Source organism: Vidua macroura, chromosome 6 (assembly GCF_024509145.1).
Source record: "Vidua macroura isolate BioBank_ID:100142 chromosome 6, ASM2450914v1, whole genome shotgun sequence".
Classification (NCBI taxonomy): Eukaryota; Metazoa; Chordata; class Aves; order Passeriformes; family Viduidae; genus Vidua; species Vidua macroura.
In genome coordinates, this window is record NC_071576.1 from 37,020,799 (window position 1) to 37,044,103 (window position 23,305).

The 23,305-nt window shown below is 41.2% G+C and overlaps 2 protein-coding genes across 2 annotated transcripts in view; one reads left to right on the forward strand and one right to left on the reverse strand.

The window, feature by feature from the left end:
- Positions 1-13,134, forward strand: part of SPTBN5 (spectrin beta, non-erythrocytic 5) — a 90,878-nt gene extending 77,744 nt beyond the window's left edge. Inside the window, exons 55-68 of the mRNA XM_053980871.1 lie at positions 96-300; positions 621-815; positions 1,949-2,104; positions 2,599-2,816; positions 4,435-4,624; positions 5,407-5,583; positions 6,527-6,631; positions 7,601-8,221; positions 9,194-9,265; positions 10,824-10,910; positions 11,315-11,406; positions 11,576-11,661; positions 12,107-12,242; positions 12,825-13,134. Of these exons, the coding sequence (XP_053836846.1) occupies positions 96-300; positions 621-815; positions 1,949-2,104; positions 2,599-2,816; positions 4,435-4,624; positions 5,407-5,583; positions 6,527-6,631; positions 7,601-8,221; positions 9,194-9,265; positions 10,824-10,910; positions 11,315-11,406; positions 11,576-11,661; positions 12,107-12,242; positions 12,825-12,903 (2,419 nt within the window). The 3' untranslated portion in view covers positions 12,904-13,134. The remainder of the gene's footprint in view (positions 1-95; positions 301-620; positions 816-1,948; positions 2,105-2,598; positions 2,817-4,434; positions 4,625-5,406; positions 5,584-6,526; positions 6,632-7,600; positions 8,222-9,193; positions 9,266-10,823; positions 10,911-11,314; positions 11,407-11,575; positions 11,662-12,106; positions 12,243-12,824) is intronic.
- A 2,608-nt stretch (positions 13,135-15,742) lies between these two features.
- The window catches only part of LOC128808703 (cytosolic phospholipase A2 beta-like), a 29,156-nt gene continuing 21,593 nt past the window's right edge, over positions 15,743-23,305 (reverse strand). The window contains exons 19-21 of the mRNA XM_053980140.1: positions 21,049-21,215; positions 20,328-20,514; positions 15,743-18,133 (exon numbers count right to left, since the gene is read on the reverse strand). Coding sequence (XP_053836115.1) covers positions 17,895-18,133; positions 20,328-20,514; positions 21,049-21,215 — 593 coding nt within the window. The 3' untranslated portion in view covers positions 15,743-17,894. The remainder of the gene's footprint in view (positions 18,134-20,327; positions 20,515-21,048; positions 21,216-23,305) is intronic.

A 23,305-nucleotide genomic window follows, 5' to 3' on the forward strand; every position in this document is an offset into this window, starting at 1 on the left:
TTTAAAGGTGTTGCAAATTAAACCTGTCAGAAAAAAACAGTGTTTAAGAAGAACAATAAAACAAAGACTTACTTTCTGCTTCTTATTCTTTGCAGTTCAGTAATACTTTCAAAGCTCCAGGGGATCCTAGCAGACTATCAGTCTCTCCTACAGAAGTCTGACACCCAGAGAAAACGCCTGCAAGAACAGTTCCAGCTCTATCAGTTTGAAAGAGAATTCCAGCTGGTAGATGCATGGCTTTCCAGTAAACTGTCTGTAGCAGAGTCCAGTGACTATGGGCAGGACTTAGATGATGTTGAGGTAAAAGAAAATAAAAAGTATTGTATGTATTGTGTAGCAAAGCAGGGATATATTTGCTGGAGGTTTTGTGTAGTGAAGAGCAACTTCTGCTTGTCAGGATGTGGTTAATTTTTCTCTGTGACAGAGAATGTTAATTGATCAAGATAACAGATGTCTTTTTCTGACTCTGGATCATTTGGATTTATCAAACAATTTGCACTTGTAGATTGCAGTGCATAGCTTTTGTGTTCTATTGTGCAGAGAAAGTGATTCCTTCTGCCTCTCTCATGGAGGTAGGCAGAAATTCTTTATCTAAATTTGTGTCCACATTTATTCTGCAGGTGCTGGAGAAAAAGTTTAAAGATTTTGTAAATGAGATGAAACCTCTGGGACATTCCAAAGTTGTCTCCTTAAATGACTTAGCCTCTAAACTGGATAAGGAAGGCCACAGCAAGATGGATGTTATCCAGAAGAGAACTAAGCAAATCAATGAAATGTGGGAGAAACTATGCAATGCCATTGAGATAAGGACAGAGGTAGGAAATGCATTAAAATCTGGGACATTGACTTCCCTGCAGTTGCCCATGCCCTTTCTTTCCCAAGCCAGTGTATTGCTCATGTTGAAACACAAGGTTTATAGGGGCAATAAGTACATTTTGTTCCATTTTTTCTTGATTCATTTCTCTTTATAGCCACTGCTTACCCTACTGTTCCTGGCAAGGCTTATACTTGAAAGATCTTATCAGATCCGGGTAATTGTTTTCCTAAATTCACTGCTAACTCTAGTTTCCTGAGAAACAAAGCCAGTCCAACAGTTTACCACCACTAACAGGAGTCTGGTTCTGCCACCTATTAGTCTCTTTATGGAACTACTTATGTAACAGTTTGCTAAACATGATCAAAATTCTCCAGGTTTTTTGCTGAGTTAACTTCTTGAAATCAAAGTAGGCATATGGAAGAGAATGTGATGGAGGACACAGAGCCAACCCCCTACCTTTAGGCAGCAGTTATGTGTTAAATCTGCTCACTCCCTCTCAGGAAACTTTAGTCACACATATGTATGGAAAAGCAGAGGTGACACACAGAACTCAACATTTTTGTTTGTTTTAAGGAGAATATAAAACATCAGATGTCCTCAATTCTTTTTTTCACTACTGTTGTACGACCTGTTGCTTGTGAGGTAGCTCAAGCTCACTATTGTCTGTTAGCAGAGATAAATGCATGACAGTTGTTACTATAGCCTTGAGTATAAACTAGTATTAGAACATTTTTTAATCCTCTCATTTCAGAAAAGCATGATTTTTGCTCAATTCCTTTTATTTTCACAGTTTGCAGTGTAGACCTTTATTCCAAGAAGTATTTTAAGACAGTTTCTGTGGTGTAGAGAGCTACTTTTAGAGGGCAATTCATGCTCTCCATTTTGATCATTCTTCTTATGTAGGGATAAATTGCTCTTTGGAGACATCTGTTTCTTTCCATTGCCCAACAGAACTTGGGGAAATTAGGTTAACACCTCACTTTCAGATGACTTAATGGGGAAGATGTTTAATTCCCTTGCAAAATCCCCAGTGATTTTGTACTGCATTATGACATATTAGGGTTGCCTTTTTTCGTGTTGTAGATGCAATATGCTGCAGAGTATTACCATTAAATTACTTCTTTATTCCAGAACCTAAGAGCAGCCCATCAAGTTCACCAGTATGACCACGATGTGGATGAAGTAAAGGGCTGGATGCAGGAGAAAGAGGCAGTGGTGGATATAGAAGATTATGGATATGATCTTCCAGGGGTACAGACACTTCTCAGCCATCTTGAGGGAGTAGAGGTAAGAGGATCTGTGATGAAGCAGTAGCAGAAAACCATAGATGGCAAAAAAAAAAAGGAGACTGATTCTTGACTGATGCCTCTCAAGGCCTTGCTTACAAGACAAATTTATTGCACCCTTAAATATTCTTTGTGCCTCAGAGAAGGGGGCCTTTTCATCCTGTTTTTAAGATTAGGATATTATATTATTAATGTTTTTGCTTTGAAGGATGAACTTCTCTTCTAAAATCTATTCCGAGCTGTTATTATAATTGCAAAGGTGTCAGCTGAACCATAGGAAACTTCAGCTCCACATTTACCAAAGTAATCTGTCTCTTGTCTAAAGACGTTTCTTTTCTGTTTGATGAACACGGCATTAAAGGTAAACTGAGAGGCATTCATATTTCCAACCTCTGTACAGTCAAAAGGTAGAAAATACATGCATCATGGTTAAATCCACTTTTGATAGAACTAAGTAGTGACTTGGTCTTACAATTCATTCTGTCTCCATTCCAGAGAGATCTAGGAGTCATCATGAAAGAGCTGGAACGGATTCGAGGAGACGCTTGGCACCTCAGCCGCACATACCCTCAAGTTAAGGAAAACATCATGGAGAGACTCACAGATGTGGATGAGTGCTGGGAAAACTTGGACAAAAAGTTTCTGGAGAGGAAGGCAAGACTGAGCCAGGCAGAACAAGTCCAGCTCTACTTCAATGACTGCAGGGAGCTGATGTATGTATTGGCCCCTTGAGTTTGGCAGTGGGCCTTATTTCTTGTCTTTCCCATACAGGATTTTCTAAATTATAGCTGTTAGTTATTTGATTTCTGCCCCAGGTGCTCTGCAGCTTGCTTTCAAATATCCTTGAATAACAATCCATGGCATCTCCTCAACAGCACTTCACAGAATTTACCAGATATCAGAGGTGACCATGATGCCTCAGCATAGTGTGCATGACAAAGACACTTTTTTTAGACTAATTCCTAAATAGGCTTGGAGAATTCCATCCCTGTGGATAAATGTCACAATTTCAATTGAAAATACTGTTGATTCTGTAGGAAGGTAGGGTTAGATAGTGAAGTAATTTGTGCATCTGCATAGACATGAGTGCCCCTTTTTCTCAGAGTCAAAGCGGCTGCATTAAAGATAATCTCCTAGAATAGGTAATGAAAAAGGTCACCTATAACAGGAGTAGAAATACAAAGGCAGTGGAATGGTTACCACTGACTATTGGACATTTACAATGCTAAGGGATAGATCCTAAGTTCAGCTAAATCATGCATAAGTTTGTGCCAGTTGAGAGTTATGGAGTAGAAAATGTTTCTTTAAAAGTATCTATCAATATGCATCTTTCCATGAGTGCTCTTTGTGCACATGAAGTACTTTTATGTGTAGTGGTAAGGTTTTCATGGGCATCTGAAAGTCCCTGTGTTCCTTTAAAAAGTATAAAAATACTGTTAAATTGTGTAGCCTAGGCAATTGCAGTTAGTTCTTTCTGAGAATGCTTTGGTATGTGCAGATCTACATCTTTATTTTTAATAGGCTATGTATGGAAACAGCACTGGGAATATGATAAGTCCCCCAGATGTTTGAGTAAACCTTCATCAACATTTTTGTATATTGCTATGGTTTAACCCCCCAGTCAGCAGCTAAGTACTTCCACAGCCAAGCCACTCACTCCCCCAGGTTCCCAGTGGGATGGGGAGGAGAATCAGAAATTAAAAACAAGCAAACAAACAAGATATAAGAGCACTCTAGTAATTGAAAAAAAGTAAAACATAAGAATACTAATAATGAAAAAATTAAACTACAAAATTATTTTTTTTAAAGAAAAGGAAAATAACCCTCCCAAAACCGACTGATGCATAATATGATTGCTCATCACCCACTCACTGGTGCCCAGCCTGTCCCTAAGCAGACATTGGTCCCTCCTGGCCAGCTCCCCCCAGTTTACATACGGGGTATGATGTTCTATGGGATGGAGTATCCCTTTGGCCCTTTCAGCTCATCTGTCCTGGCTTTGTTTCCCCCTGCCCGGCTGTTTGTGCTCCTCCTCACTGGGAGAGCCTGGGAAACTGAGAAACCCTTGGTTAGGGTAAGCACTACTCAGCAACAGCCAAAACAACAGCGTGCTGTCAACATTATTCTCATACTGAATCCAAAACTCAGCACTGTACCAGTTACTAAGAACAAAATTAACTCTATACTAGGCAAAATCAGGACAATATTAATATCTTCTGTGAGCAAATAAAAGTCTGTATACATGTATCCACAGCCATGGGGTATGTGCATTCCCAAAAGTGCAGCAGATTCAGATTCCTTTCCTTTTTACCCGTTGTCCCTGTTCTGTAGGGCCTGGGCCAACGAGATGCATGCTCTGGTGATATCTGAGGAACTGGCAAACGATGTCCTGGGAGCGGAGCTGCTCATCAAGCGCCACGAGGAATACAAGCGTGAGATAGAGAAGCAGTGGCTGAAATATGAAGAAATGCAGCGGGCAGGAGGTGACCTGATGAAGAATGGGCATTTCATGTCTGTAGAGGTGTGTTGAAGAGTTAAATATTTTACAAACAAGAGTGAACAAAGAGATGAAACAGACAGGAGGTGCAGCTTTGTGTCTCAGAACAGAAGAACTAAATGGGACAATCAGATTCTTTACTATTAAAAGCTACATATTTCATGTGACGTACAGAAAAAGAAAACACATTTTAAAGTTCTTGTGCTACATTACAATGCTATCGCCTTGCATTGCTGATGTCCTGAGTTCACCAGAAGAGATGTAATTCTTCAGAAATGTCCAAAGGGGCAAAAATGTTAAAATTTCTGTGATTCTGTTATGTGTGTATCTTTAGACTTTGCCCAAGACACTGTCTGTAGATCCAGAGATCACACCACTGAAAACATCTTCAGAATTTATGCAAGATCACATTACTTCTGTTGTAGAAAGAACAAGAAAACTTTCCACAGTTGAAGTCTCTCCATTATTACCTTGCCATAAGTGCATGTATTTGTTGAATATCCTGATTCTCACTAGTTTCATAGTACAAGTTGCTTGGCTATAAAGTTTCATCTTGGGAAATCATATGGCAGAATATTTGTCATACAGCATGTGGAATATGCCTAAAGTTGTATTATCTAGCTACACAATTTACATGCTAAATTAATTCAAATAGGAAAAAAGAGGACTCAGGCATCTTTTCTAAATTATGCTAACACCACAAAATTATCTAGAGATCGTCTTCTAAACCATGAAGGCAGATTAGTGACTGTCAGATAGCTGACTGGATTTTTCAACTCCTGGCATTACAAATATTCTTTTTTTAGATTGAAGAAAAACTGTTAGAGCTGTCTGAGCTGATGAAGAAGGTAAAGGAGAGCTGGGACATGAGGAAAGTGTTATATGAAGAAAACTGGGAGATCCAATTGCTCCGCAGAGAGCTTGAACAAGCAGAAGCATGGCTGGCTGCCAAGGAGAGCTTTCTTTCAGATCCCTCCTACGGGGTGAGTAACAACCCTTCAGCATTACTGAGCACTGTGTGCCTCTTAGCATATGTACACGGCCTGGCTCATGGACCAGCTCAGGCCTAAAATTAATCACAATCTCAACAGCAATGTGCCCTTGAGATTTGTAAGGGCAGGATCTCTGTCTTCTTGTAGAAGTAAGCCCAGGGCAGTTGCTGTATTTGACATGGTGATGGACTCCTGGAAGTGGGGGCTTCCAGGGGGTGGTAGAAGCACTGGAAGAATTCCAGATAATTTTTTCACATAACTTGCAGAAAGTTGAACCTTCTCTGTCTTGCTGAGAGCCTGATTCAAAAGGAAAAAGGGGGTTTCCACATCTTGTAGGGGGGAAAAAGGGCTTTTCCCACCTTGTTCTTCCTATTAAGTGGTAGAATGTTTTACACAGGCACTTTTATAGCTAGCTTATAAATTCCTTTTTAAACACCAGCATCCATATTTTTGTTTGTTTTGCTGGTTTTTTTTCTCATTGTTGACTGTCTTCTGATCATTTATAAGATTGGAAAACAAAGTCATGAACTTGGGTATCAGAAACTAAGGACAGGACATGAAAGAAGTCTCAGATGCATTTGTTGTAGGGCAGGAACAAACTCTGTGTCTAGCACAAGCTGGAATCCAAGTATTCAATCTGCACCTAAACAGTTATAGCTGGAAGCCATGGTACTATGTGGCCTTACAGAAAAGGGAAGATTGGTTTTTTAGCCCTTTTTCTCCTGCACAACAGACAGACTGCAAGATACAGACCCTTTTTTAGAATGTAAATTCAGATTTTTTTCATACACAAATAGGGGTTTAGACATCCAATTACAAAGTTTTCAGAATTCTCACTTGGCTAAATAGAATGGATCAATCTGAAAATCTTAGGTATAATCTCTTCTGATGGACTTGATTTTGGACTTCTCTATGTGGCAATTTTTCCATTCAGGATTCAGTGTCTGAAGTAGAAGAATTATTGAAGAAACATCATGATTTTGAGAAGATGCTTGCAGCACAGGAGGAGAAATTTGCTCAGCTAAGCAGGAAAACTAAGGTGAGTAGTAGAAGGCTGATGAGCTGTGCATGAAACAGGATTATGGGGGTCACTGATTGTTTGAATGCCACTCTATGCAAGAGTAGACGAGTAAACAAAGCTGAAATACTTCAGACAGAGCAAGACCTATATGTGGATCAAAAGAGACCAACTAGCTTGAAAAAGCTGTAGGGGAGAAGTGGAAATTTTCTTCTGCCAAGACCAGCAAAAACAGTGTGAGAAACAGGGTGATCCCTTGCTACAAAGATGGAGAGATTTTGCTTCATTCAGGATTTCAGTAGGGAGCTGGAGCCACTTAAAAGTGACAGAGGATAGGAAAGGGCTGAAAATAAATGGAGACCAATGCACAGATAGACCTTTTTCCTTCTGGTTTAAGATTTTTACAATGGATTGTGTTAAATACCAAAGATATTCAGTCAGCCTCTCAGATTCTCTTTCATTGTGGGGGAGTTTTTTAAAATCATTATCCTGAAATAACCAGAAAAACATAGAGGTTGTCTTTGCCTTTAGGCTGAAAATTAATCTGTGTTTTGTTCAGTTTCTTGCAAATTGGCTAAGGGAAGGGACAAAGGCCCTTCCCTCCAAAATTGTCCACAAGAACAACCCTGGATACTCAGTGTTCTTACAGAAAACTTAAAGAAGCAGTGCCACAAGAGAAGGAACACAGTTTCTCCTTAGCTTATTAAAAAAAAATCAGCCTCCAGAGAACTTATTAAGGGCAGAATTCACCATATTTGAGGTTAACTGCCACTAGTATTCATGATTTGGATAACAAAATAATGCTTAGCACATAGCAATTACATTCAGATCTAACTCTAAGAATGCCAATGGAAAAACAGGTCTTAAGATTCAGTGCCAGGAGAAAGTTTATTTGGAAAACCATTCCTGCTTAAAATAAAAAAAGTCTTAGGTAAGAATTCATGAATGCATGAAGGCAATTTAAAAAAAATTAATACTGCTGTCCTACAGAGAGAGATGAATCTCCTGAAACAAGTGGACACAGAAGAGAGTGAGCAGAAGGATAAAGGCAAAGTTGTCAGGGTTCCTTCTCTGAGAAGAAAACCATCTGACAAAAGGAATGCACCACCAAAAGTGACAGAGACAAAGAGCACAATGCCGCTGCCACCTGTGCCCGCACACAGCGTGTCCTGGAGGGTCCCACTTGAAACTATTTTCTCCCCTATTGAAAAATCTCCAACAAGGTTCCAAGAATTCACTTCCTCGGAAGTCCCTGAAGTGCAGAGCAGCAACAAAACAGAAATGAAAGCTGAGACAAGGCTTGGTCAGATTATCACTCCAGCTACACCAAAGGTGGCAGGCCCACAAGCTGCGTCTTTGGAAAGTCGCAGTATCTTAGGCTCTCCTTTATCTCCTACTCCTATAAGCCAGAAACACAGCAGCAATTTGTCAGAATCACAAGCCACAGACCACAGATCTCCTCAGGAAAAAGGTGCTATAGGCTCCTCTTTCTCCAGCCTGCAGACCAAACCAACAGCAACACCACCCGAGCCTGGACAAAGGTCACTAGATAACTCACCAAACCTACTGCTGGCTAGCTCCTCTTGGGAGAGGTTAAAGAATACGTCTTCGGTAAGTCCCAGGAATTTCTGGTTCTCTCCTCACAAAACCACTATCCTGTGCTAGTTAAACTAAGGCAGTAACAGGAAGTTCTGTGTGAAAGTCACAAAAAGCACTATACAGTGAGCATTCTGGTGGATACACTACTGGATTCAAGCAAGAAGCATTTATGTGCCTCTTAATTCAAACATTTTCCACAAAGACAGTTGACTTAAGCAGCTACGTACAGCTTAAAACTATTTTTAATTTACTAAGCTTTTTAGCCTAGGTCTTAACAGCTATATTGGTTTTTTTTTTTCTTTTCCTGAACTAGAGGCTATTCCTGCTGCTGAATACTCAGCAGAGCACTTAAAAACAGATGGTATCTCACAAAGAGGATGATTTACCTACAGCCTCTGTGTGAGGTGGTAGTGCTTAGTGTCCGCTCTGTTTAGAAGTCAGAGAGAGGCAGGACTTCATAGCACACTTGTCAAAGAGCTGACCAGGTGCAAGACTAGAACCAAAAACTCCTGTTTGCTCACCCTGGCAGGAAATTCACTGTTAACTCATTGGCAGATAAAATTATTTCCTTTTGCTCCTCTACTCTTGAGAGGAGCACATTTGTCACATACTCAAGTGTACCAGTACAACACTATACATTGGTGTAACTCAACAATTGTGGAGGTGGTACGAATAACTTGAACAATTTAAGTTGTAAAATGCATGTAATAATATAAAAATAATATTAGCTAATTAACACACTAAGATAGAGAAAATTCCATAAGTAAATTCTTCGAGAAGGATTTGAATTCTCTTCATTTAGGTGGTCTATCAAAGATACAATTGCAACCTAATGAGGATTTCCAGCTGTGCTGTCAATGTAAAGCCTAGAGGAACCAGGGATCAGTTTCTTTGCATGGCATTTATCTAAAAATACCTTTAGAAATTTAACATAGGCCTAAGGGCTATTTTAAAGTTAAGTAGCAATGTTCTTGTATGTCTCAGGTTTCTGCAAGTCTCCAGAACATGGAGGGTTTCCTAGAGAAGCGAGACCAGCTCCTCCCACGAAGACAACAGGTAGAAATAAATACCATCACTCTGGGTTATTTCATTGTTCATTGAGTTATAGTCCAGATCTGCTCTGACTTCTTCAGGATAAGGTCTTGCTGAAGAGGAGCTCAGTAGTGTGGGTTTGCTTCAGCGATCCCTAAAATGCATGAGGAAGTGTCCACTGGCTTTGGCAGTACCTGATGTCTCAGGGAAAGAGACAATAGAATTTTTGCCTGTCATGGAATCACACATAACAGCATCTGTCTACAGTTAATGGATTTATAAAGCAGAATCTAGGCTGTATGAGCATGTTAATTACAGTTTCCTAATTATAAACAGTATATCAACTGGTTTCAATATATCAACTGAATTAGGAGGGAAAAAAACAAATGAAACAACCAAAAAAAGACCACACAACAACCAAAAAAAAACCCACCACACCACAAAAATCCTATAGCTTCATGATTCTGTAACAGCTTGTGGTAGTTTGTCAGCAGTGGAAGCCCTCAGTCTCATGCTCCCAATATTTGTAATTTCTGTCTGTGCTAGAACAGAATAAAGGTTCTGTTTATTTTTGAATAATTGGTTTCTTAAATACAGGTTTGAATGAAACTGAAATCTAAGTTCTTATCCTGGGAAATAATATAATTTCAAAGCAGTAGCCTAATTATCACAACAGGCCAGGAAATTTTCTAATATTCACCACCAATCTACAGACACCAATTTTTGCTGAGTGTTTGCACATAAACAAGTTGTCTCAGATTATTTGTCCCATAGAATATTTCCTCTGAAATTTTTAACTTGAAAGACCTCTTTTAAAAGGTGAATCTGGTATGGACTCCATCTTCTGGAAGAGAAATTTAGTTTTCCTTCACTTCTGGGAACACAGAATTTAGTGTTCAGAGATACTAAAATTCCATATTACCCAACAAGAAAAGCTATGACTTAACCTTCCTCAGAACTGTTTCCTTCCTTTTCTCTGAATGACCAAATTGTCAATTTTATTCACTGCCATAACAAAATATGAATATAAGTTAAGGATCCTTTATCAAGAAGAGTCTCATGTGGCACTAGGCTAAGTTTCAGTGGTACATAGCTGGAGTTGGAAATAGCTGCTAATTTTGCACATTGTTCAGTAGCATTCCACTGGGGTTAGTTTAATAAATGAAGAAGAATTCAGCAGCCACATTAGATAGTAACAACACACTTGATAAAATTAGCCTGTGACTAGCAGGCAGGGGCTGGTATTCCAGCTAGGGAGAAAAAATGGAGTTTTAATGGCCAAAAATTAGACAGAACTTTGATTATCCACCTTCAGCAATGTTGCTGACCACATGGTGTAGAGCTTGCTTGAACCAGGTTACATCATTTGTTCAGTTCTGACTCATAGAGACCCTTCCCTTCCTCCACACAGAAACCATAGTAGGTTCTGTTTTTCTAAGAGATAACAATGACCGTGGAAACTTCTGTGATCATAATATCAACAGATTCTGGCATCCTGTGGAAGCTGCATGTGAAAGATTTCACTACTCCTATAAAATATATACTTCACAACTGAATTTTATTACCTTTTCTATTCATGTAGCCACACTCAAGGTCTTGGAAATCCTTCTATGTAAAACTTGATGGATTAAAGCTCGATTTCTATAATGATGACAAAGAAGCAACTAAGGTAATTTGGTTTTTTAATCTTTCTAGCAAACTTTGTGTCTACATATGTAAAAATAAATTTTAAAATGTCACCTTTGGTTTGAGGCTGGGGTGATCTGTTCCCTTTCAAATGTGAGCTGAGTGAAAATTCAGTGATTATTCAATTCACACAACTGAAAACAGACTGATAAGCTTCCAGAAATTTTCAAAGATACTTCTTTTAAGGTATAACTTATTCAAGGATTGCCTTCAAGATATAATGCAATTGTCCATGGCTCCTCTGTGGTTCATCCTATCCAGTGATACTAGAATTAAAGTTAGAAGCATAAAGAGATGGGTGTGCAGTCTGCCTGCAGGTTGGTGTGGAATTGAATCCTAGCAGAAAGGCCACAGAAGACATTTTGTTTTAATTTTATCCCCCTTCAGAACATATCCACAGTCCTGTCCCTCAGCATTTCTGGTGCCAAATGTGAGAAGCTGGTGAATTACACCAGGAAGGAGAATGCCTTCATGCTGAGGTGAGTCTTAGGGAGAAGGGCACAAATAAAAGCCCATGCAGCTCCCTGCCCACAGTCACCCAAGGCTGTATGGTATTAGGAGGCATAACTGGAGTGTCTTGCACTCACAAGCACAGCAGGTATAAGGCAAAACTGGCTAGAGTTCACCTTTTCCTATCCTTATTTACAGGCTGAGAGATGGGGCAGAGTATTTCCTTGCAGCACCTTCTCCGACACTGATGGAGAACTGGCTGCAATCACTACAGAATAATATAGGTATGTCCTCATTTCCTTCAAGAATGAGCTGTGCTTTTAGCAATTGATGGTAAGAGAAAGAGAATGACAAGATGTGCTTAGTTTGGGGCATTTTGAGCCGTCCTTTTTGCCTCAGTTAGAAAGCAATACACAAGTCACCTGCTACCTGAGATGTAGTAACCTGGCAGAGGAATGTGCAGAGTGACTTGCAAAAAAGTCTTTCAGTTGTACGGTGGCCAACATCAGGTTATTCTCTGCTAGGGGTGTGGTATTTGTCCTTTTATTAAGGAGCTGCTTTGGATCTTGATTTCTTCTGAATCTAGATCTCTTCTGGACATCTCTCTAAATAGTGGCTTACTGGGAAGGAAGCCATAGCATAATAAAAATTTTTGTGGACCCAGAAGTGGCAAACTCTACCTCTAATTTTCTTTTCTTTCTTTTTTTTTTTTTTTTTTAAACTCTGTAGGACATGGTAACAGATCCCATTCTACACTGATGGTGCAAACTCTCATTTCAAGCACAGAGACCTCCCAGAAAAAAATGTGGGATTTTCCAGACAGGGACTCTGCTGAAAGACTAAGCAGCAAAAGCTCACTCCTGAGGTATGCGCTCTGTGCTGCAAAGCTGAACAGATGTCAGTGCTGTTTGTGCTCAGGTAGCAGTCACCTACAAAGAAACTGCCCTGAGGTCAAACAGTCCTGCTCCTCTGTTACTAATGTCACAAAAATAATGTGGCCAGCAGGAGCAAGGCAGTGATTGTCCCCCTGTATCTGGCACTGGTGAGGCAACACCTCGAGTGCTTTGTTCAGCTCTGGACTGCTCACTTCAGGAAAGCTGGAGTGTGTCCAGAGAAGAGCAATGAAGCTGGAGAAGGGTCTGGAGAACAAACCCTACCAGGAGAGGCTGAGGGAGCTGGGGTTGTTGAGACTGGGGAAAGGAGGCTCAGGGGAGACACAGGCAATGAAAACACAGCTACAGCCAAATTCAGAAACCTGGCCTGATTAAATAATTTTTCTTGCATTTTCAGTCTGTACAAACCTTACAGGCTGATGTGAAATCCTAGCCCCACAGCTGGGCAGACTTTTGCTCCTGAGCTAGACACTTAATGGGTCCTTTACATATAGAGAGAGACTTAAACTCCTCTAGATTATACCTGATTTTCTGATGATGCATATTGTTTGTAGGAGAACACCTTCCTTCAAAATCAAACCAGAGAGAGAGTCTGCAGAATTTTCCAGAGATTTTAAGATGGACCTACAGTGACACAAGCCACAGTCACCACCCTAAGCCTAGAACAAAGTGGAAATGAAACAAAACTGTTTCCCTCTCTACTAAAAGCAGGAAGAGAAAAATGACATTTGCCTCAATGAATTCCAGACAATTATAACTTAACTCAGCCCTCCGGAAATGTATTCATCTGTTTTAAGTAAATCACTTCCCTCTGAACTTTTAAAATTATGTATTTAATCTCATAAAATCTTTAAATATAATTAAACAGGATTGCATCTGGTATACTTTTGTGTGTACAACAACTTTATCATTTGCCATTATTATCCAAGTGTAATCTATTCCAAGATACTAAACAAAGGGCAGGGGGACCTTTAAGCCAGACTGCTCACATGAAATGATTCTGTGAGAATGGGGAGCAGTGAGCAGAGCATGAGGTGCAAGCTGTGAGTTAACTACAGCCATGTGCAAGTAGATTTGCAGATACCAACAGAATAGATTTACAAGGCTTGGGTGGTCTGTGCAGCCAAAGGTAATGTTATATACTTCCTACAGTGCTTTGTGGTCTCCACAATCTTTTTTATGACACATTAACCAACAATTCTTTATTTGCCAATTCTTTCTGGATGAAGCTACCAGGAAAAAAAAGTCCTGCAGCGTTACTCATTTTTAATGGAATCTGAAACTTAAATAAGGCATGAACAATCAGTGTTTCATTGCAAAAGGAGAAGAAAAGTAGGATAGCAAGGAGGAAGTCTAGTCCCCAGACAGCAAGCTTCATATGCTAAGGTATGGTGTAATCATTGGGAAGAATATATACATTTTCCCCCTACTTATCTCTGTTTCTGAGCCAAAGAAAAGTTACCTAGCATGAAGCTGCAGAAAAATGGCATTTTTCCCCCCTGGACAGTGTAATGACTGGCAGCTCTTCCCTGACAGGTGGAAGCTAAAATTTCAAGTCCTTAACTCCTCTCACAAGGACTTCAGCCTTCATCCCTTTTTATACAGACTGAAGCATCACTCCTGCTCTCTGCTTGCAGTCCTCTCCTCTGCACTGCCTACTTCTCCAGTGGTAGGGGAGGGGAGCACTTTACACCGAGTTTATGTAAATACTTTTATGGGCACATGCAACATCTAGAGTTTGTATTCAGTCTGATTCAGATCAGTCACAGGCATCCAATACATGAGATAATAATTTCATCTTTTTTGCTAGTTCATCTCTCTCCTCTGTTTGCCCCAGCTGGAGCTCCTGCCTGTCGTGAAATACAAAAAGCCCAGCACATCAAAGTAATGGGAAACTGATGCATTTCATTATTGTTGACCATTTTTAACTGATTAAAAGAAAAAAACAAACAATTTCAGTATTTTAAACTTACCATTTAATTGAACAAAGATGTGCCTTGGCTATGGCTCAGTACAGCTGCCTCCTTGCCCTGCTTTTTGCCATTCCACTGAAGAGGGTTTTACCACAGGAGGTAGATTTTATTCCAGGTTCTCCATACCATTGTAAACCAGAAGATCTTCTCCCAGATTTCTTCCATTCAATCTTGAAACCAGTGAATGCCTTCTGAAGTTCTCAGCAGGCATTTAGCATAAGTAGAGCTTATACACCTGGAAAAAGCCTTGTTTTGTGCTTAAGTGCATAAAGACTTTCATGGGTCTGGTGCTCTTTTGCAATATTTTATTTTTAATTAATATATTATTAAACAGTTAAAAGACACAAGCAAGCAATTTCTATGAAGAGCAGGTAATAGTTATAAGAACAGTCTCATTTCCTTTGTGTTTGGCAGCAGATAGCAAGCTCTGTATTTTGGGGGGTTTTCTAGCAAAATGTTCATCCAAGAGCAGTGATCTGGGGTGCATTTCGGATAAGGTTTTTGGCAGGCATGCATCCATCTTCAGTGGTTAAGCAAACACAGCACCAGACCAGCAAGGCCTGGTTTAAAAGCATGGCACATGCCTTTTTTTGGTGAGATGCAGAGAGAGGCAGCTTTCTCCTGGAAGTGCCTGCTTCGGTTTGCATGCACTCTGTTCAGTCACAGCACAACACGTGGCATTAGGCCACGCAAGAATGGGGCCAAGAAAAAAAACAAAACCACAGCCTCTGAGGAACAACCACACAGCATTTCAGAGGCCCTTAGACTCCATGTTACCCTAAAGGGAGCAAGGACCAGTCCTGAGCACAGGTCACTGATCAGCCTTATGCCACTGAAACAATACCTTATATTTCTATGGTTTGGGGGCAGTGCAAATCAGCATGCTCTGAACTAGAGTTCAGGAGTGCTTTGAGGGACAACCTGTGCCAGCCACCACATCCCACAAGCTGCACAGGCATGACTGTACAAGGTGTAGGTCCCTCCAGCCTGCAGAATTCTCCAGCAGCCTCTGTCCTCACAAATGCCCTCCAGGTCCTCCTACTACACCATCAAGCCAGCAACACGCTCCTTCAATGTCATAGAATCATAGAATCATTTAGGTTGGACCATCCAGTCCAACTGTTAACTTAGCACTGCCACATCCACCACTAAACTGTGATCCCATATGCCACACCCACATCATGTTACAAAAACAAAAAAGGCGACCAAACTGAAACAAAAAGGCACTCTGATGGGCAATGATACAGCCCTCACATAATTTCAGGCTCTGAAATGCAAAAATATACTTGAAAAAGCTATTATTATTTAAGGCTACAGAGGTACCACATGGGGCACCAAGGAAATGAAGGGGCACATGCCTGTCTGTGCCTCTGGCTGCAAGATTAGACAGCAGTTCCCAACCTTATTTTAAGTGCTGGCAAAACCTCTGGACAGTTCTCCCAGCAGAGTCACACCACCTTCCCCACCCACAACTCCCTCCCTCCCACCCTCCCTTTGTAACAGGGATTTAACAATCCCTCAGAACAGTAATTCCCCACCAGCTGTGGGTTACCTGAAAACCTTGTGGTTTTGTGGCTCCTTCACATTTTACTGGGCCTTTCTGTTTGTATTAGCAGCACTATGAAGGCACCAAACATGCCCCAATTATTAGTCTGTGGAGAATTTTGAAAGCCCAAATTTTCTCAGTGTGGCTGAGCTGCCTTGCTGCTGGGTACATGCTGCCAAGGTTCACAAGGGTTACAGATTGTTCTCTGTAGCCCATGGACGCAACAGCCATATCTTTTTGCAGCAGCAGAGCTTTCTAGGACCAGCCAGAGGAGCATGGAAATGCTGTACACCCTTTGCACGTGTGTGCACAGAGCCACATGGGTTTGTAGGTGCCACACAGTGCTGTGCCAGGACATGCTGCTCTCCTGTGCAAAGGTAACAGATCCAGCTGGATCAACTCCCAACTCAAAATGGCTCTTTATGTTTTGTCTTGCAGCTAGTATCTGATTAGTTTTTAACGTCTCATAATCTGAATCCCTAGGTACAGCTGCATTCCAGCTGTTAAGACTCCTCAGTTCTGGATGGTGCTCCTTACCTCAGCCAGTAAGCATTGTACATGAATTGCTGAGCCTTAGCCATTGCCATTGCAGCAGAAGCAGCATTTAGTAGATGCAGGCTTCAGGCAATCAAGTCTTTTGTTAATGCTCTCCCTTTGAGTTTCAATATTGTCTGTGTATTGTCTGTCCAAAAAGACAGACCCCTCTTTCTTGTTCTTTGTCTGATTTTGGATTTCAAGTACAACTAATTCTAGATCTCAAGTGAATTTCCAACACAGAAGAAATATGTAAGATTTTCCTTGGAAGTCCTGATGAATATGCTGTGTTTGGAAAAAATAATCCAGAAGGAGGTCCAAATCCATCAGTGTGAGGAAGTCTGCAAACTTCTCTGACTTCTGTGACATTGTTTTATATTGCTCGGCATCCTTCCCTATGATCTTTTTAATTCAGTGGAGGGCTGTAAAGATGTTCCAAGCTTCTAGCTCAAGGCAAAGTCTCTCACTGCATTCCAAAGCAAATGAAAACCAGGTGTCATTTTCCAAATATTTTCCACCAGCAAGGAGGAAAATGTGTGTCCTATTTTTTTAAATTTATGCTCTATTTTATATAGCACCTATTAAAAATATTTTGCCTGTGATGTTAGAGATAGAAGACTATAAAGGGAAAAATCTTTTGTGTGTGAAAATACAACGGCTCTGCACTCTGTTAGTGAGTTATGTTGTTCTACATTAAGTTTACACCTGGAAGGAGAACCAGCTTATGTCTCAGTCATGATCACTAAATTAAATGTACTCGAGTCTAATGCAATTATTCCTCTCAAGCTTCTGCTATGAAAAACTTGTTTCAGGCTCTTGACATTTTAATCCATAAAGGCACTGCTGATATAAATCAATACAATCACATGTGCTTTATGTAGAACTTTTCCTGCAGCCAATGCTTGAAAGAACTGTGCTCACTCACTGCTGCTGCTGCCCTCTCTTTTGAAATGTAACCACCCCCTTGGTGGTAGTCTGGAGCAGCATTTCTGTGCCAAAGTCTTGCGGGGGAATGGAAAAAAGGAGTAACTTCTACATCAGCAAGGGGAACAGGCCAGACAGAGTGCAATTGTCCACACTGCAGTTTGGCTGCTTTTCACATATATATGCCTGACTTCAAAGCTGAGCCCACCAATTCAGTGCAAATTCTAGTTGCTCAGCCTATCTGAAAATCTGGACATCACTGAATGCAAATGGCCAGGACTTGATCTGTAATCAAGTATTGAAAGGACACCGACAATGGGCTCAGGGTTGAAGGAACAGGCTCGTACAAAGAACTATCACCACCACCATATACTGTAACATTAAGGAGATCCTGGGACATCTCTGCTAACCAAGACCCTAATTTCTTAACAAGACCACATTGTGAGACTCTTGTGGCTGAAAATGTGGGGGAAGGAGATTAAATAAACTCTTCTGAAAGCTGGGAGCTTGAACACGGCAAGGTGAGAAATGTACAGGTTTTGTCAGTTTTCTGCAAATGATGAACACTGTGATATGTTGCAACGTGACTGTGATGTGTTGCAATGTGCTGCCATAACCTTCAGTGGGGAACAGTGCAAAAACCCAGCTTAGGGGTATCCAGAGTAGCTGGAGAAATTCCCAGTCCTTCTGCTTCTCCTTCGTTCTACAGCACTCCTGATTGCCTGGAGGAGCAGGTCTTTGTTATTGAGGATGTTGTATTTGCTCAGGTTCACAAGTTTATCAAAATTTTCAGAGGAGTAAATTAGCCGAATGAGGTAGTATGGTGAGCAGTTGTTCTCCAGATTTACTTTGCCTTCTTCCATCTCCGAGTGATCACGCTTCACCCCTGCAGAGAAAGACAAAAGCCACCACAGTGAGATGAATCTGGGGTACTATCACACAGTATTGTAGGGGACTGATCTACTTGGCAGGACCCACTGTTAAAAACAGCCCCCAGGAAATACTTCAAACCCACTCCACAGCTTGAAAGAGCCATTTCTGGCCAATTTTCCCAGTTACTCCTCCTTCCCCTCCTGCTAAAGCTCAGACCTGGAAATCCTTCAGCAGAGCTGGCACAAATTCTTACATTTGTCCTTGTCCTGCCCCTGCAGACATCATTCCTAGGCAGCATGCCCATGGGTCCACATCCATTCCCAAACTCTTTAAGTCTGATTCTCAGACCAAGACACACACCTGGAACACTTTTCAAAATCCATGATTGCCCTGGATTAGTGATGACAAGTGCACATCTGCCAGCTAGAGTGAGTGGACATACAAGGAGACCTTGTGGTGCTAACCACACAGGACTGCCTGCTGAAGAGTGCAGAGGGACCAGAGCATCCTGCATCAGACTCTCAGCAAACTCCAGCCTGGCCTCAGGTTATGCCTCTTGGAATTGGCAACATCCATACTCCCTGTTACATCAATGCTTTTGCTTAAAAAGATCCCCTAACTACCTGCACCAAGGACTTCGTCAGTCTCATATTTACGTTTCTACAAAATTTTTTTGCTTCATTTCTTTGCTGTTTTTTTGCTTATCTCCTTGCAGTCTGAACCAAATATGCCCAAAATGCTCATATAATGTGAGATGACTATCAGCAGGGCTACAAACAGACTGCTGAGATATTCCTTATGGTTTCAACCAGAACCTCAGAAAAAAAGACACAAGAATTGTGCTTGAGACACAGTAGGTGTTAGTCTAACCTAATGGTTTCTGAACAGAGTGATCTCAGGGTGCTACTCACAGGCTACCACTAGAAGTGTCTGAATTAAAAATATCCAATGTTGCTTCACTGAGCCTCACAACACTCAGAAAGATGCATTATCTATGCTGTCCACATCCAGATAAAGCTGCATCTGCCTCAAGCACACCAAAGCACAGTCTGTAACTGCTGCACTGCAAATGGGAACCTCACAGGCTGAGTCCTTTTAGAATTTAAATAGTTAAAAACAAGAAAAATAACTACCCACATTCCACAAGATGTCTCTCATCCCCCTAGAAACAAAAAGCTCCACTGTTAAACTTGAAATCTATGAAAGCAGGTTGCCAAGGACCCCCTCCTCCAACCACCCACATCAGCTGCTGGTTGTCAGCTCGATGGATGAATCAGCAACTGCTCAGAGACACACAGGTGAGTGTCAGAGCTCACCAGTTTGGGCCTGGAGGACAGAGAACTGGCAACAGCTGCTCTGCTCTGCAGCACGTCGCCTATCTTTCATTCAGAGAGATTCCAAAATCTTCACCTGCTTTACCTGCCACCCATTGCTCAACAGTTGGATCTCACCCCACATTGCCATTTGGACCATTTCCAGCCTCCAATGAACAAGCCTAGCTCCCTCTACAGAATATCTCCTCTTTTCATCTGCTGAGTTTCTAAATGTGATTTTCTTGATTTAGCTCTTACTGTACATATTCACCGAGCATCACTGAATATCAGAGCAGAAAAGTACTTTTTGCTGCTATTCCTACTCTTCCCAAATGTTCCCTCAGAGACTTCCATTTTGCTCTGGTCCCACTAAGGGCCCCCATAGAATTTTGGGTAAAGCTGGAAGGGGCACGGCCCAAGCAGCTCCCTCTCCACCACAGGCAGCCTGCCTGGGGAAGGCAGGGATGCAGGGCCAACTCTGGGGCTGGATGGCTCAAAGCTCAGATCCTGCTGCTGCTTTCCAGCCCACAGGCAGGTCCTTCAGGAGGCCCTTACCTCCCTGTTCCCACAGCTCTCTGTGCATTTCTTTACTCTCCCTCTTCCCAGTGCCAGAAAAATTCCAGCACTCTGCACATCTCTTGGCAGGACATGGCATCAGGCACAAGTGAGGAAGACCTGCAGCTCTGCTGCAAGGAACAGTGACATGAGCCATCTGCCACAGGCAGGGCTGGAGAAGGCAGTGGGGCACTGAGTTGCCCAGGACTGTATTTCCATGCTTTTCAAGTGGAGAAAAACCAGCAGGAGTATGGAGGCTGCTCTTCTGCCTGCCATCAGAGGACACGTAATACATACCAGGGGAAGAGCACAATGCACCGTTCTGTTGACTGCATTTACCTGGCTCCTTGAATTCCTTAAAGGTGTCATTCACCAAGGGAAAATGGATTACTATAGGTGCTCTGGGGTCCTCTGCATCTGCAAATATATAACATTCCTTTGGGTTCTTCTCCTCTTCTGGACTTAGCTCCACTTTGGGGAAGGGGATATTTTGTATCTTGCAATATTTGTATGTCATCTCTAATTGCTGTGGACACAGAATGCCATGGAATTAAAGCTCTAAAAAAAGAATCAGGTTTACTCAGGTATCCTGGAATACAATGGCATCTTAACTCATTCCCTAGAAACAGTATGAAATGTGTAGTGCAGTAGAAGCACTATGAATGGGTAGTCCAAAGTAGCCACAGTACAACCTTACTTTCCATCACCACACCTCAGTCAGACAATGACACTTATCACCCTGTAACGTTTTTTACAAGCCCAAGTGAATGACCCAAAGTCACACTGAATTCATCATGACAGACCAGGAGGGGTCAGAGGCATGTCTCCAGCAAACAATTATTACTGCAATTCCCTGTGGATTCTAGGAAGTAGATGCTGTAGTCCCCTACAGAAAAAAAGAGCCTAACAGTTTGTATAGTTCTATTCTTGAAGGAAGTTTCTTTCCTCCTTCAAGGTATGGTGATACATGATTAAGATTTAGACATCCACTTATTTAAAAGTTTTAATAAGACAAGAAGAGTTTTACTCTGAAAAGAGCAGAGTAAGTTAATCTTCTCACCTTGAACACATGTCCCAAACCATAATCAAGGGATATAATGACATCTACATTCCTCTCTGGCTTGAAAAGTGCTGCACCACTGGTGTTGATGAAATAGCCAACATCTATCAGACAAAGATATTTCTGCAGCGGTGTCAGATTGTTAGGGAAACCATCCAGCACAGTGTCTGAAAAACATTTTATATAGTTAGTGGTGCATTTTTAGGAAAGGAGGAGTGAGTAATTCTGTCTGTGCTATATGCTAAGGGCAGCTCCTTGGTTACCCTCCAGACTGAGGTCACCTCCCTCCACAACGTGAGCCCACAAACATGGCCTCAGGAGCATGCCCTTCAAACTGCACATCTGGACACACCTGGCCTGTTTCCACACTCTCCCAGGCACACTCACAAAGGCAGGCTGCGGGGCAGCCAGACAGAGGACAGGTGAGACAGAGACTCCATTGAACTCACAGCTGCTCTGGGGAGTCATTTTTCACAGAATACAGACTTCAACAGATTTTTTTTTTTTTTTCTTCCCTAAGAACTGGGAAAAATGCAAGCAAGAAAAACAACTTCACAGTGTAGCAACACAACTAACAAATGCAATACATCATTGCACTTTTGCATTGCTCTTTTTTTGCTTTTGCCTTCTCAGGGTTTGGTTTCAACCCCTCTCTCAGGTTGAAAAGTCTGACTTCAACTTGCTTTCAGTGATGTCATATAAACTATCTTAGCCATGCTTTAAAAAAATACCACATCGTGCATATAACATCACCTTCCAACATCTTAAAATACTGCTTGAATTAATTAAACCTCATATTAATGCCAAAAGGGATTACACCAACTGGCAAGTTGAAATCTAAAGCTAGTTTCTGATAGCTAGATTCTTACTTCTCTGCTAGCCACCTCACCAGCTTGCCCTGTAGACAGCAAGTTCTCTACTCTTCCTCTAGTACATTTTCACTCCCATGGAACATTTTGACATGGTTTTAAATATCAAAATAGTGGTTTGAGAATGTTCCTCAAGTTCACAAAATGAGGCAGCAAAGCCCACAGCAGAATACTTGAGCCTCAAATCATTGTGTTTAGGCATTTTAAGCAACGGTTGATCACAGAAATACTGTTGCTAAGTTTCTGCATTTCAATTCATTCAATTGCTCTGCTTCCTTGGCCTCATTCTGTAGTGTTTATTTAAACCATGCAAAGTAAATCTAGCTTCTTCCATAGCCTGGAATGTTTCACACTAACTTGAAGTAATAATGCATAATTTTTCCATTCCCTCCCCGTCAAGTCTTTACAAAATGTGCTTATTTTAGCATTCAAGGCTGCTGAGAATTCACAGATTCAACTGTAAAAAGAGACATTTGCTTGCAGTCCCTCACAGAAGAAACAGAGCATACTTTTTAGTTTTATTTGGCCTGGTGAACATTTTTAGATGAAATTCCATTACCCCTGTTTTCTTATCACAGAGATGGAACTTTGCAGCATTTATTCATGACTGTGTATGTGAACTACAAGTAGACACTTTTCTTGTGAGAATCCCCTCTTTCATCCCACATCCAAATAGAGATTGTAAAGAAATCCTGTCTCAGAAATACCCTTGGAAGCATGAATGCTACTGTAAAGGCATTATACTAAATCCAGACTATTATTTCAATCTCTCATCAGGAAAATTAGGCATGGAAATTCTTGTTTTAATAGGTCAGATAACCTGAGCTGCAGGGAAGCCTTTAAAACAAAGCTCTGTTCTCAAGACTTCATCTACCACAGGACTCATTTCTGCTCACAGACCTGGCATCTCCTCTTACTCCTAAAAAATGGATCCATACCTGGGTTTAGCTCGATATTATGCAGGCAACAAAAAGAAAATGGAAAGCCTGATAATTTTTCCCACTCCAGACTTTCAGTTTCCCTTTTCCCATTCTGGATTTCATGCTTTACACATATTTTACTTTAATTGTAGAATATCTACCCTGAGACAGTCATTAGTGTTTTTATGCTCACTTCCTCAAAATCCTCCTTGAAATCTGGTTCTACCCATTTGTCTTTACAAAACTGTCAGCAAATATAAGGACAGTTATGTTTTTTAACATTTACTGACTGACAATTTCATCCTTCATCCACCCTCTGAAGCTACTTACTTGCTCCTTCTCTCACCCACCCTTCTTATGCTACTTGTTTTTTCTCCTTCTTTCATTTGTTTTCTTAGTGCAGACCCTTTTAGGACACAGACATTTTGCTTAGTAAACACTTTAAAAACAGATAGCACACTGTGGGCT